The sequence below is a fragment of the Natrix helvetica genome (genome assembly GCF_964273705.1).
Source record: "Natrix helvetica genome assembly, chromosome: 10".
NCBI lineage: Eukaryota > Metazoa > Chordata > Lepidosauria > Squamata > Natricidae > Natrix > Natrix helvetica.
The window spans coordinates 2,021,480-2,037,060 of record NC_138561.1 but is presented as its reverse complement, the minus strand read 5'-3'; the positions used below and the strand labels follow the sequence as shown (position 1 = coordinate 2,037,060).

The 15,581-nt window shown below is 43.2% G+C and overlaps 1 protein-coding gene across 1 annotated transcript in view; it reads left to right on the top strand.

The window, feature by feature from the left end:
• WTIP (WT1 interacting protein) overlaps positions 1 to 15,581 on the top strand; it is a 65,668-nt gene that overhangs the window by 26,598 nt on the left and 23,489 nt on the right. Inside the window, exon 3 of the mRNA XM_081963644.1 lies at positions 14,392 to 14,459. Coding sequence (XP_081819770.1) covers positions 14,392 to 14,459 — 68 coding nt within the window. The remainder of the gene's footprint in view (positions 1 to 14,391; positions 14,460 to 15,581) is intronic.

Here is a 15,581-nt window from a genome sequence, read left to right as displayed (position 1 = left end):
TCAACCCCAGGCGAAGAGTCTCCCAAAGGAGTCTGTGGAGGGCAGGAGAGCTTTCTAGCCTTCTTGGCAAGGCTTCTTCTGTTTCCCACTCGGTTTCCAGTCCAGATGTTAGGCCTGCTCGCTTGGCACTGGCTGGCTAAAATGGTGGACAACAGAAGAAATGAACTTGCCGATATTGTATTCAGGTAATGAGTCTGCAGCTGTCCTTTGCCATTTAAATGCCAGAGGTTCCCCTAATTTTATGGAAACTCAGGTGTAAGAATATCTCAGCAAAAGTAAATCCCATCCTCCTAAATTAGTTTATAGCAGGGGTGTCCAAACTTGAGAATTTTAAGATTTGTGGACTTCAATTCCCAGAATTCCCCAGCCAGCATGGCTGGCTGGGGAATTCTGGGAGTTGAAGTCCACAAGTCTTAAAGTTCTCAAGTTTGGACACCCCTGGTTTATAGAGATCTTTCAGTTCTCCTGTATGTTGATGACATAGTTATTCTCTCATTGTCCTTAGTGATGCAAAGGGCCTTAAAAAGGCTTTCTTCCATAGTGTGAAGAAAAAAATGGGTAAATTACCAAATTGAAAACGATGGCCTTAGCAAGAGGTCTACATTGAGTAGCTGGTTTACTAAGCGTTTCAAGTGGTTTAGAGGGTATGCCACAGCCATTATTGTCCTTTTATTTTTCTCAAGGTGGACACTGTATCCTTAAAATTATTTGAGGCAATAACAATATGGTTCTCAGCTGCCCAAAGAATTCAGGATATATAGAAGCACAAAATGATATACCATATTTTTCATAGTATAAGACGCACTGGAGTATAAGACGCACCAAGATTTTGAAGAGGCGAATTTTTTAAAAAAAGTTTTTGCATTCTGCAGACCTCCCAAAAGCGGCCCGTTCTTTGCGAAAACGGGCCCGTTTTTTTTCCTTCAAAAAATGGGCATGAGTAGCCTTCAGGAGGCTTGTAGAGTGCTCCTGGCCGGGGAGGGGGGCAAAAATGAGCAAAAAACAGCCAATTTTTCACGGAAATGGGCCCTTTTTGTCAAAAAAAGGGCATTGATAGCCTTTAGGAGGCTAATAGAATGCTCCTGGGGGCTGGGGGGGGGGCAAAAATGAGCAAAAAACAGCCAATTTTTCACGGAAATGGGCCCTTTTTGTCAAAAAAAAGGGCATTGATAGCCTTTAGGAGGCTAATAGAATGCTCCTGGGGGCTGGGGGGGGGGCAAAAGTGAGCAAAAAACAGCCCGTTTTTCTCTCATTTCTGCCCTTTCCAGCCCCCGGGAGAACTCTGCAAGGCTCCTAAAGGCTATGCACAGCCATTTTGGTGAAGTGGGTGGCGTTTCGGGAGGCAAAAAATGCTGTATTCGATGTATAAGAGGCACCCAGATTTTCAGCCTCTTTTTTGAGGGAAAAGGTCCTTCTTATACTCTGAAAAATACGGTAGCTATCCTTGGTAAGGTGGGTAACTTGAAATGGCTGAGCAAATAAAACATATTTTTCAAATAGACAACTATTTAAAGTTACAACTGCCAAAACATCTTAGGGAGATATTTACACAAGCGAGATTTGAACAGCTTAACACAATGGTCAGATATGGGAGATTCCATTCTATAGCTTACAATGGACATCTCTGCCTTTGCAGAGGTAGAAGACCTGGCTCACATCCTATTTGATTGTTGCCTGTATAAGAGAGCGAGAGACAGGTACCTTGCTCTGTATCCTAAACAAATGACCCATTGGGATCCCCATATCAAAATAGCTTAGCTTATGGGCGGCCAGAATCTGAAAATAACATTTAACACAGCACAGGACTTAAGCAAAATGGTTCAGTTGAGATTGGCATGTGTGGGACTGATTGGGATAGATTGTAGGGATGACACCGGAATATAATTTTACTATATTTTATGTAGCTATACATTACATTATTATATTTTATTCCAATTCCATTTTAAATTGTTGGATTTTAGTAATAATTTGTGTCTGGAACTCTGCACTTTGATGTGGTCAAAGGGCTCATCAAAGAAGTAAACTTTTAAAAAAACCACCTAAAACTAAAGTAATATGGTTCTCAGTTAGGGTCTTATAACAACCTAACTGGCATAGAGGGTATTCTCCTTTTCTGCCATCAATTATGCAAGTTCTTAGAAGTATCTCCAACAAAGTTTTAGGATTATAATAGAAGAAGAGAGTATCTGTAGCTCAGGGCTGACCTGTGGAGTCCTTGGTGCTCACTGAGGTGGGGGGCTGGATGGCAGACTTAACATCACTGCTGCTGAATCTGGGGGGGGGGGGTTGCGCCTGTTTATATTACAGCAGCTTGCCCTATCAGTGTTGGGGTGGGGGATTTCCTCCTTGGTGGTTCTTTAGTTAGGATGTTGTTTTCTGCTTGATGATGGTTTGCCTCATGTGAATCCCTGCTTATCTGGATATTAGCTGCTGATCTTTTTGTTTCCTTCATAGCTTTTTTTATTGCCTCTTTTGAAGAAGTATAAATATAGTTTGTCTATATCTATAGAGGACTGGTTTGTCTCAATGCCATGCTTTCTGCTTCCCACTTTTCGGGATTTAACTTAGTAACTTAGCAAACAACCAAGTTAAAATTAAACAACCAAGTTTTAGGAACCACAAGACACCAGGAATGCCATTTCAAACTACCAGTCGAAATTAATTTTTAGCCTGGTGGTTGATCAATAACTTTCAGTCAGAGGAAAATGTGCTGCCAGTGTTTTCTCTAGTGAGGAAATGCAGAAAATGAGACATGTTGAAACAAAACAAATATTGGGGGTGGGTAATGGGTGGATTCTTGACGTGGGATGGCCGTGAGTGATTGGCGTGGCACCAAAGGCGTGCTAGACCAGCTGATGACTGCCAATCCTTAACAAATTGTAGACATCCAGACCATATGCCCAAGTTAGTTTGGATGCACTGCCAGGTAGTTCATAGAACCATAAAAGTTGAAAGGGGCCTAAGAGGTCATGTAATCCTCCAACCCACCACATACTACAGGATATGTTACACCATCCATAATGGCTGACTCCCCAGTCTCCACTTTATTTTCTGAAAATGACATATTTTTTTTTATTAAAAGAGTTTTGTACAAACAAATTTTCCCCCTTTTCACCCCCCCTCCACACAATATAAACCTCATACAAATGCTATACCCAACCCCCCCGCAAAAATTCACATTCAAATATTATACCAAACACTTTACCCCCTCCCCTCCCCCCATCTTAAAATAGATTACTCATAACCCCTCTCCTCCCAGCAAACACTATATAAATTTCTCTTAAATTAATAATAACACATTGATCATTTTCTAAGCTAATTTAACATCTATAACTCTGAAAATGAAATTTTAATTAGAACTACGACGATTGGTTTGGCGTGAGGTATCATCAATGTGAGATGAATACCCAGTTATACATGTCTGTCCGTAGCTCTCCGAGGGAAGCTCTTGAGGTTCTTTCCCAACATCTGGTGGTTGTGAGTCTGGCTAGGGAAGAAGAGGTGCTGCTCAATCTGGCCAGGACTAAGGGATTATGAGCTTCAGGTTTCCCAGATCTGGGAGCTGAAGGGTTTCTGTCTTTTGTTCTAGATGGGGTGGCAGTCCTTCATTCAGACGTGGTGCACAATCTGAGGTTTTTCCTGAACTTGTCACTTCTGCTGGAACTGCAAGGGACAGCATTTGCCTGGGGGTGCCTTAGGACCACTGTACCTTGTTTACTAGTTGCTTTCATTCCTGAGGGCCCCACGCATTGTCACACATGCCTCGGACACCTCCTGATGGGATTGTTGCAAAACATGGGGATACCCTGGAAAATTATCTGGAAGCTTCAGTTGGTCCAGCATGCAGCAGTGTGAGAAGTTATGGCCCCATTATGTGGCAAGTTGCAGTGGCCTCTGCAATAAAACTTGCACGGAATACTTCTATAATGAAACACAAATAAACTTTAATCCCAGGAAAATACATTTTAAAAAATTAGAACTAGGAATGTGAGAAAAGAGAATTGGAGGAAGATTCAGCCCCCTTCATGAGAAATTTGAGTTCCATCTGCTTAGCCATACGTTGGATGAAAATGATTGAATTGGTTTTTTGTTGATGTCTATACAGAATGGAATTCTGTGGGGATTTTTTCCACAATCACCCATGTAATGTAGACCCATCTCATTTTGTATATGAGAAAACCGGTTATTCTCCTCAGCCTCCCCTCCTTCACTTCGTCTACAAGCAAGCTCTTGCCTGCTCTAAGCTTCCGTATGGGTGTAGATCCTAAACAAGTCCCTACAAGCCATCTCCGCTTAAGGGCATGGTAGAGTTGGGGGGGGGGGTGGAACGGGAGACAGGACGGGACTTTTTAAGTCTGGGTAAGAGAAGGCCTGAGCAGCCTTCTCCCTCCTCCCTCCCTCCCCCAACTCTAAAAACATTCTTCAATGTAGTCCAAATTCCAGTAGCTTCTCTGATTCTTGGCAGGAGAAGGCAGAGCAGATGATAACAACAGAGAGAACAGGGGTGGGGGGTTGGAAATTATTGGATATAAAGTGAAAGCTTCAATGTCATTTCAGAAAACTATAAAATAGTTCCCTCCCTCCCTCCTTTCTGCAGGGTGGGCAAGAGATGTTGGGTTGAAAGGGTCCCTGACTTTTTCCAAAGGGAATCTGTGTCTGGGAAAAACAATTCAGGACAATGGCTGGGGGAGGGTTAGGAACAGGGCATGGATGAGTTGGAAAAAGGAGCATAGGGCATCTTGGCAACTTTGGGGATCAAGTGATCCCCACATGTTATAAGTGCCATACTTGGGACTGGAATTTCCATGGCTAAGCAATGCAGCCATAAAGTGTGACCGTGCATAATCCTGGCACTCTCTGTTGCCGTCACTAACCAAGAATTACACATGGGTTAGCAAGTACTCCTTCCTCCCCCCCCCCCCCGCCATCTCCAACACAAGCAACCTTGGTAAGATAAGAGGCTGCTTTCTCTTCAGCTGGCCTCTCTTCCGCCTCCTCCCCCACCTCCCCCTTTTGACCCCCCTCAAAATGCCTGCCTTGCAGACCAGAACACACAGCTCGGGGGCTGCAAGAAGCACAGAGCTGCCGCCGCAGGAAGCACCAGCGCCGTAACAGGAAACCATAGCAGCGTGAAGCCCCACCGCCCTTTGGGAGGCCATTTTCCCTAGAGGGCACTTCATTCCCACCCCCCCACCCCCCCATGTCCTTTAGGGCCCCTGGACTCCACAACCTGGGGAACCAAAGTATTTCACAAAGGGCTCCGTGGGTGGCTGGGTGGCTGGCATGCTTGCTCAGAAGTGGGAGCAGAGAGGATCAAGGATCATGGAGTCCAGGAGCCCTAAAGGGGGTGGGGGGTGGGGATTGAACTGCCCCTGAAGTCACAGATGCAGCTGGACTTCCGAAGACCTCAATTTTGATTATAAGGCTTTGGACTTATAATCACTTCGTTCAGCACCGCTGTAAGTTCAAACTGTTAGTCGTAACTCAAGGACTACAAAAAAGTCCCTTTCCCCAGGGAAGTAGAAGGAATGGACTTGGAGCAGGCCCTGCAGGAGAGAGCGGGTGGTGGTGAGGATAACTTTGAAAGCAAGGCGATGCTGTAGCCCTGTTGCTCTCTTACAGCTTCTTCTTCAGCTCATGGGGGAGCGTGGGGGGGGGGGGTAGGTCTTATGATGACTTCAGCCCAAAGTCATAAGATTTGTTGTCACGAGGTATGGTTTTTTTTTTAACTTCTCACTACCCACAGATGGCTGCATGTCCTAGGAAGATCCTCTGCAAGTAGAAACTTGCTAGTTTGACTTCTAGAATGTTCCTTTATGGTAACCTTCCCCAGCTTAGTGTCTCTTCTCAAGCAACATTGATTGAAGGACCTCAGCATTGAAAACAAGAATCTTCCAAAGATCTCTCCATAGAACACCTTACATTCATAAAATACATTGCATTATTTCACCAATTAGGTAAACAGATTAGTCAAACTGCTGGACATCCTACAGGCGAAACTCGAAAAATTAGAATATCCTGCAAAGTTCATTTATTTCAGTAATGCAACTTAAAAGGTGAAAAGGTGCGTTGACCCTGGGCTTAATGAAGCACAGTGGTCCAAAGTCCTCTTTTCTGATGAAAGCAAGTTTTGCCAAAAACACCAAAACCTGGTTCAATGACTGTGGGATTACTGTGCTTGATTGGCGTCTCCATTCTTCCTCCATACTCTGGGTCCTTGGTTTCCAAATGAGATGCAAAAGTTGCTCTCATCAGAAAAGAGGACTTTGGACTACTGAGCAACAGGACTTTGGACTCTTTCATTAAGACCAGGGTCAACGCAGCCATCTACCAGGAGATTTTGGAGCACTTCATGCTTCCTTCTGCAGACGAGCTTTATGGGGATGCTGACTTCATTTTCCAGCTGCCCACACTGCCAAAAGCACCAAAACCTGGTTCAATGACCGTGGGATTACTGTGCTTGATTGGCCAGCAAACTCGCCTGACCTGAACCCCATAGAGAATCTATGGGGCATTGCCAAGAGAAAGATGAGAGATGTGAGACCGAACAATTCAGAAGAGCTGAAGGCCGCTATTGAAGCATCCTGGTCTTCCATAACACCTCAGCAATGCCACAGGCTGATAGCTTCCATGCCACGCCGCATTGAGGCAGTAATTGTTGCAAAAGGGGCCTAAACCAAGTACTGAGTACATAGGCATGCTTATACTTTTCAGAGGTCCGATATTGTTCTATGTACAATCCTTGTTTTATTGATTGCATGTAATATTCTAATTTTCTGAGATGGTGGATTTGGGGTTTTCATGAGCTGTACGCCATAATCACCCCAATTATGACAAATCATGGCTTGAACTATCTTGCTTTGCATATAATGAGTCTTATCTCATATATTAGTTTCACCTTTTAAGTTGCGTTACTGAAATAAATGAACTTTTGCACGATATTCTAATTTTTTGAGTTTCACCTGTATATATGACTTGATAAAATTTGGGTACATTTAAGGAACTGAAATAATTTGAATCTGAAAGTTTTAGGTAATACTGGTCAGAGTGATCAGAATATTTAATTAGGTGTGGAATTAGAAGCTCATGGCAAGTCCCAATATAAAATGGTCAGTAAATTTGAACACAAATTGAAATAGGGAAGAAAATGGTAAGTGAGCACCTGTCTACCCTAGATGAGTTCAAATCACCAGGACCGGATGGATTACACCCCAGAGTTCTGAAGGAACTAGCAGACGAGATCTCAGAACCACTGAATTATATCTTTCAGAGATCCTGGAACACCGGGGAACTACCAGAGGACTGGAAAAGAGCTGATGTGGTTCCCATCTTCAAAAAAGGGAAAAAAATTAGATCCAGGAAACTACAGACCTATCAGCCTAACCTCAATACCAGGAAAGATTCTGGAAAAAATAATCAAGCAACGAATTTGCGAACACCTAGAAGCAAACAAAGTAATAGCCAAAAGCCAACATGGATTTGTCAAAAACAGATCATGCCAGACTAATCTTATTGCATTCTTTGATAATGTGACAAAATTAGTGGACCAGAGGAATGCCGTTGATATAGTTTACTTGGACTTCAGTAAGGCTTTTGATAAGGTAGACCATAACCTACTACTAGATAAAGTAGAAGAATGTGGGTTAGACAGCATCACCACCAGATGGATTGGTAACTGGCTGACCAACCGCACTCAACGTGTAGTTCTCAATGGAACTGCATCTACATGGAGGGGAGTACCCCAAGGCTCTGTTTTTAGGCCCAGTACTCTTCAACATCTTCATCAATGATTTGGATGAGGGAATAAATGGGGAACTCATCAAATTTGCAGATGATACCAAGCTGGCAGGAATAGCCAACACTCCAGAAGATAGGCTTAAGATACAGAAGGATCTTGACAAACTTGAACATTGGGCACTATCTAATAAAATGAAATTCAATGGTGAAAAGAGTAAGGTTCTACATTTAGGCAACAAAAACGGAATGCACAGGTACAGTATAGGTGATACCTTACTCAGTAGTAGTAACTGTGAAAGGGATCTTGGAGTCCTAGTGGACAACCATTTAAATATGAGCCAGCAGTGTGCAGCAGCTGCCAAAAAAGCCAACACAGTTCTAGGCTGCATCAACAGAGGGATAGAATCAAGATCACGTGAAGTGTTAATACCACTTTATAATGCCTTGGTAAGGCCACACTTGGAATACTGCATTCAGTTCTGGTCGCCACGATGTAAAAAAGATGTGGAGACTCTAGAAAGAGTGCAGAGAAGAGCAACAAAGATGATTAGGGGACTGGAGACTAAAACATATGAAGAACGGTTGCAGGAACTGGGTATGTTTAGCTTAAGAGAAAGAAGGACTAGGGGAGACATGATAGCATTATTCCAATATCTCAGAGGTTGCCACAAAGAAGAGGGAGTCAAACTATTCTCCAAAGCACCTGAGGGTAGAACAAGAAGCAATGGGTGGAAACTAATCAAGGAGAGAAGCAACTTAGAACTGAGGAGAAATTTCCTGACAGTGAGAACAATTAATCAGTGGAACAGCTTGCCTCCAGAAGTTGTGAATGCCCCAACACTGGAAGTCTTTAAGAAGATGTTGGATAGCTATTTGTCTGAAACGGTATAGGGTTTCCTGCCTAGGCAGGGGGTTGGACTAGAAGACCTCCAAGGTCCCTTCCAACTCTACTATTGTATTATTGTATTATTGTATTATTGATTCCCCTGAGCTAAGGAAAAACCCAGAAGGTCCCATTTTTTGTGTATTGCCTTGACCCAAGAGAAAATAAATTTGTCAAAAAGTGGGATTAGACATGCCAGGGAGAAAAGTAGCTTCATCCAATATGTGAAAATATATATCCAGGCAATGGATTAAGTCTTGCTAACAGAAGGTTATCTTTGACATAGGATCATGTTTGAGACGTAATATGAAACTTGAAATAAAATCTTGAGGAACTTAGTCCAAAGGGGGAAAGAATGGTAGGCACCTACCTATCTGAACCCCAAACAGTAATTGCACCCAGACTTGGGCTGAATGCATTAAAAGTGCAGCAGGAACATTGAGTATAAAAGAATGTTTCAAGAACTATATCAGGTTTTTGGGCTTTTTGAATGACATATTTCATATGCAGCCTACATTTGGTTGTGGCTTGAAATACAGGGCTAAGATATTTGGATGACGTAATCTGCTCAGTTGGAGTATTTGATTCCTGGGTGTGTTTAAGGTATTTTGTGAACATCAGCAGTTCATGTTACTGCACAGTACTTAATTTCTAGGACTTCTGCATTACAATCTTCATCCAGGGCTCAGAACGCTCCATCCTGGTTTCCCAAGTTGGGAGAATAGTGTGAATGGAATAAAGAATTAATATAACCCTTAAATATGAATGTGTCCCTACTAAACTCTGTCAACAGGGATTTTCTTGGAATAGTGATCCTGAGAGTAGTTGCATCTGATTTTTGGGGTTGAGTTGTCATAGAATATGTAGACAGGTGTGAATAACAGAATGCTAACAGAGTTGGAGGGAACCTTGTAGGTCATCTAATACAATGCCCCCCCCCCCGCCCAAGCAGGAGACCCTACATCATTAATGATAGATGGCAGTCCAGTCTCTTATTGAAAGCTTCCAGTGATGAAGCTCCCACAACTTCTGAAGGCAACTTCCGTTCCATCGGTTGATTGCTCTCGCTATCAGGAAATTTATCCTTATTTCTAGGTTGAATCTCTCCTTGAACAATTTCCATCCATGATTCCTTGTCTGGCCTTAAGGTGCTTTGGAAAATAGCTTGATCCCTTTCCTCTCTGTGGCAGCCCCTCAAATACTGGAAGATGCTATCATGTCTCCCCTGGTCCTTCTCTTCACTAGACTAGCCATGCCCAGTTCCTGCAACCGTTCTTCATATGTTTTAGTCTCCAGTCCCCTAATCATCCTGGTTGCTCTTCTCTGCACTTTCTAGAGTCTCAACATCTTTTTTATAGTGTGGTGACCAAAACTGGATGCAATACTCTAGGTGTGGTCTTACTAAGGCTTTATAGAGTGGTATTAGTACTTCGTGTGCTCTTCTGTCTATGTTGGGATTTTGGAATTTATGTCAAAGATTAGAGTGGAAGTGTAGGTCATGGGCCACTGTAAAATCTGTGAATGCTGCATATAACTTCACAGCTATATTTTGAAGAGTATTTCTCTACCACATTTTGCAGAATAACAACGTGATCAAAAATAAAAAATCAGTTTTAAAAACAGTTTTAAATCCAGTTTGTTCCTTGACTAATTATCTATGTCTAACCAGTCCTAAAACTTTAGGGATAGGTTTCTGACATATATTTTGCTGGTTGTGCTCAGTAGACTGATGGGGCATGGTCAGTTGGAAGATTCTGATTACCTTCCTTGCAAATAGGAACTGTTAAGGCAAGACCTGAGCTTTTGGGAATCGTCATGGTATGATAGATAGGTAGATAGATGTAAACAGAAAGGCTAATACCAGAATCCACCAGTCCAAATTATTTTAAAGAACCTAGCTATAATAAAATCTGTGCCTGGCAGCTTGCCTGGGCTGAATTATTTGAGTCCTTTGCAACTTCAGCCCCCGAGCATAAGTGAACCGTCAATTTAATTGAATTCTGTGTCAAATGGAAATCATCTATCGTGTATAGGATTCGAAAACAGTTCTCCCACTTGACACTGGTACCATATTGATCAGGGAGCTCAGGATGGTTTAATGCAGGGGCGTCAAACTCTGTTTAATTGAGTTCTGGGTTCTGTTTGACCTGGAGGGCGTGGCCTGTTTGACATCACTCATGTTGGGGTGCCTGTGGTGGGCTGAGTGCTTTGCCAGCGAAAACGGAGCCCCAAGCTCTGTTTTGGGCTATGACTGCCTCCCGCAACCTTCTGCTAGCAAAAACGGAGCTCAGGAGGCCTCCCGCGGGCTTCCCGAGCTCCATTTTTGGTGGCAGAGGCACCACGGACTAGTCCTTCATTGTTTCCAGGGCAGCCCCAGGGGCCGGATCTAAGCACCCCGCAGGCTGGATCCGGCCCCTGGGCCTTGAGTTTGACACCCCTTCTCTAAAGCAGTGGTTCCCAAACTTTTTCAGTCCACCACCCCCTTGGTGCTACAAACTGATCCTCAGTGCCCCCCCCCCCCAGTGGTGGAATTCAAATTTTTTTCTACCGCTTCTGTGGGCGTGGCTTGGTGGGCGTGGCTGGGGGGGTCATGTGACTGAGCTGTTTGCACGACGAAAGGAAGATAGTAACAGTAAAATTCAAAGCTGTAACAATTAATTGCACATTTATTCAAAATCAATTTTAAAACCTTTTTAGTTAATGTTAATTCAACAAAATTGTTGAACATGATCCAGTGATATCAGGTTTTCAAAGTCCGATAGTCATTTATCAAGAACCTTAGTGACTAGTAACTTAGTAACTCAGTAAAATTTAGTAACTACTTCACTGTTCAGTAAATTCTTAATGTGATGGATGGGCTTGATGAAGTAATACCAGTTTCCTAATGTCTGGTTTTAAGTCACTTAGCAGGAGTCTTAAATCACCACGTTCAGTAACGAGTCGATTTCTTTGCTTGGAGAGAAGTTGGATGACCACACTGAAGCCACGTTCCACCAAATATGATGTTGGAAATGCAACAAGGAGCTTCTTAACCACAGTCCATAGTGCAGGATAGCGATCAGAAATTTCTTTCTGTAACCAAAACTCTTGGTACCATTTCTTAAACTTTGGCTTCAGCTCAATGTCATTTTGCAGCTCTATGAGTTGTTCCTCCACTACCCCATCTTCCTCAGTATCTGAAAATGGATTTATCACCCATCTGGAATTTCCATCAAAAGAAGATCCTGATATCGCTCAGACATATCTTTATGCAGCATGTCCAAATGGTCACAACAAACTTGAAAGATCATCTTCTTGTATCCCACCTTTCTCTTCTAGCTCAGAGAAGCTCGGAAATTGGTATAGCTTGCAACGGCCTATATTGCGCTTGAATAGAGTTAACTTTGAAATAAACGTAGAGAAGACAGGTTTGGCCTAATTTCCTTGCAACTGCAAATTCACTTCATTGAACTTTGCAAATAGTTCTGATAAATAAGCAATGTCATGCCTGATCTCTTTGAGTTCATCACAGAGCAAGGCATTCTTCTCTTCAAAAAACGACAACAGTGTCAAAAAGATTGTAAAAGCGTCTCACACAGTTGCCTTTTGATAGCCAACGAACTTCTGTATGAAGCAGCAAAAGATCAAAATCTTCATCATTGAAAAGGTATTGAAAAAGTGACTTATGACCACTTTTGACAGTTAGGACCATTGTAGCATCCCCATGGTCGTAAGATCAAAATTTGGATCCTTGGCAACTGACTCATACTGTATTTATGATGGTTTCAGTGTCCCGAGGTCGTATGACCATCTTTTGCAACCTTCTGACAAGGCAAAGTCAATGGAGAAGCCAGATTCACTTAACAACATTAGTAACAAGTGCAGTGATTCATTTAACAAGTGGCAAGAAAGATAATAAAATAGGGCAAAATTCACTTAACAAAAGAAATTTTGGGCTCAATTATAGTCATAATCTGAGGACTACCAGTAGTCTGCAGCAGGAGGGAAAAGGCTTTTCAGAGAGCAAAGAGATAGCAGAGTTTGGAATGTAGGCAGGAAGAGAGCAAGTTTGTATCTTCCCTAGCAATTTGTGAAATACAGGTGGTCCTTTTCTTACAACCATTAGTTTCGTGACAGTATGAAGTTACAATGGCACTGAAAGAATTGAGTTATGACTGTTTTTCACACTTATAACCGTTGCACCAATCCCATGCCCATGTGATGAAAATTCAGACACTTGGCAACTTACTCATATTTATGACGGTTGCAGTGTCCCGGGGTCATGTTGATCACTTTTGTGACCTTCTGACAAGCAAAGTCAATAGGAAAGGAGGAAAAATGCCACTTTATAGCTAGTACAACTAATGATTAAAGATATTTCACTCATTACTGGGAATGAGATCAGGGCAATGACGATTCATTTTGGGGGGAAACACAAGGATGCAGTCAGGACATGATGTTAAACTGCACTGTAAGCTACTTTTATTAGGTGTGTCAATGCTTGAGAACCACTTGTCTCAATTCCACAAACTATTCTGAACAAGACGTGCCTCCCTCTTTCAGCAGATCAGCCAGCCAGCTAATGCTATAAAAATTATTACTAATTTAAAACACATTTTCTGGAGTATTTCCAGCAGTGGGCAAGATTGTTTATTAATCCAGATGATTTTAAAAAGTATCCTATTAACAATACTAAAACTATAGAAAAAAATGTGCATCTATGAAGTAGTTGCAAAATCACGCCCTGCCCCAGCATGAAAGGATTACAATCCACAACCTCTTTTGTATGCTGTTCAATCCTTATTTACATAAGAAAGTAGTTCAAGCGGAGTAGACGCTCTTCCTCTTAGAATCACATTCCAAAATTTCAGCTTCCCCTGCAATTTTTTACGGAGGCAGCAGCTCAGTTTCTACACAGCATGACAGACCGGCCGAGGGTCTCCGTGCGCTCATGTTGGGTGGAACAGGACCTTCGGCTCTTGTGAAGCTGTTCACCCACACCCCCATTCATTAAATAACAGCGGGCCACGGAGAAGGAAGGTGGCAAAGCCAGCGAGAAGCAGGGAAGACAACTCCATCGCTACATTTAGGGGTTCAGCTGGAGGAGCAGTTTTAACTGGCCAGTCTCGCCTGACGAAGAAGCCCTTCCACCCATTGAAGGCGCGTGGGAGACCCAAGCCTTCCCAAAGGCATGGTGTCGCCAGTTCCTGGTGAGGCGAGACTGAGCCGCTACCTCCACACAAGCTGCGCGGGGAAGGACTCTCGCTTTCGGTCCCATCGCATTCCTTTCCACGCCTGCGCACTAAGCTAGGCGAGTTGGGAGTACAGTACAGCAGAACACCTCCAGCACTCCTCTGCCACCTCCCTTGCCTCTTAGTGCCCCCCTCCCGCCGCCCCCTTGCCTCTTAGCGCCACCCTAAGTTGTCCCACTGCCCCCCCCCAGAGGGCGGTACCACCCACTTTGGGAACTACTGCTCTAAAGCGTTGTAGTAGTACAAGCTTTTGGAAGTTGATGAACATCTTGTCCGAGTCCCAGAAAGCTACAAGATCAAATTGTTTTCATTAACTTCTAAGTAAACTTAAACTTCCTGAATGACATAAATTTATATGACTGCATTATATTATATATATATGGCATTTTTCCCCTTCTGTTATGTGAAAAATTACTTTTATACTGAAAACTGAGTGGAAACTCCTGAAGCCCTCGGTTCCTATCCATTGTATTGTTACTAATCCCCATTTGTTAATATCCCCAAAATATTAAAGGTCTGACAGTGTAATATTTTTAACAGGGAGAAGATTACGGGGGAAAGCCTTCTACAATGTTAATGGAAAGGTCTACTGTGAAGAAGACTTCCTAGTAAGTAAGATTTTAGGCATCTCTGAGTCTTGTAGGAAATTAATGTAAGTGTGTACAAAGCTCACAGGCAAGCTATATGTTAAATGAGGCTCCATTTCATTTGTGTGAATTGCAAAATCAAAGACAAATTGTGAATAATTGGTTAAATCCTTAGGAAGTTGGGTACTAATAGTAGCAATAAATTATTATTTTTCAAGTTACCTTGATTATGCACCTCTGAGGAGCAGCTGTAGGGCTTAAGAACCAGAAAGGTGCTGGTAAAATCCAGTATACTAACCTTATACCTGCCACCGTGTGAATTTGTGCACAGATTTCTCCTTTTTTTAAGTATAAATTACAGAACCATTTTTGACAAATTGGAGATAGAAAGGAATCTTAGATAGCATCCACAAGATTTCAGGCTGGTTTTCCACCATAATCCTGTTTATTTGCTTAATTGTATTGCATTTGTGAACTAATTGTGGGATGAACACAATGTCCCCTCCTCAGTCTTTTCCGTCTTGTTACTAAAGGGAGTTGGCTGGATGGTAGCTTCCTATGTGTGGCGGTGTGTAAAAGTCAAGATAGCCATGCCCCATATGGTGGCACCGTGTTTCTTTTCACATGGGTCACAGAGGACATAGCAGGGTCATGGCCACCATCCTCACATTTTCAATCATCCCTGCATGCTGAACCTTTCCTGTTGTGTGCACAGCCTGCACTATAATCTCATGACTAAAAGGAGGAAACCCCCTTTTAAGCCGGCTCTTGTAGAGCTCTAAACGGCTGGTTGAGTTAGCCATGAAAGCCAACGGGGGGGACTTTGGGCCAATCACCTGGAGATGGTAGATTTGTCCCACCTTAGCCATGAAAGCCAGCTGGGTGACTTGGGCCAATCACTAGGACAGCGATGGCGAACCTTTTTTCGCTCGCGTGCCACAAGGGGGGGAGCACAGTGGGGTCGTGTGCAGCCGTGCCACACCCATAATGCAACGCGCAACCCCCCAGTGCGCATGCGCGCACAACGCACGACCACCCCATTTTTACATGCTTTTTTCGCCCTCCCCAGGCGCCAGAGGCTTAATAGGAGCCTGGGGAGGGTGAAAAGAGCCCCCCCGCCCCCCGGAGGCCCTCCAGAGGCTT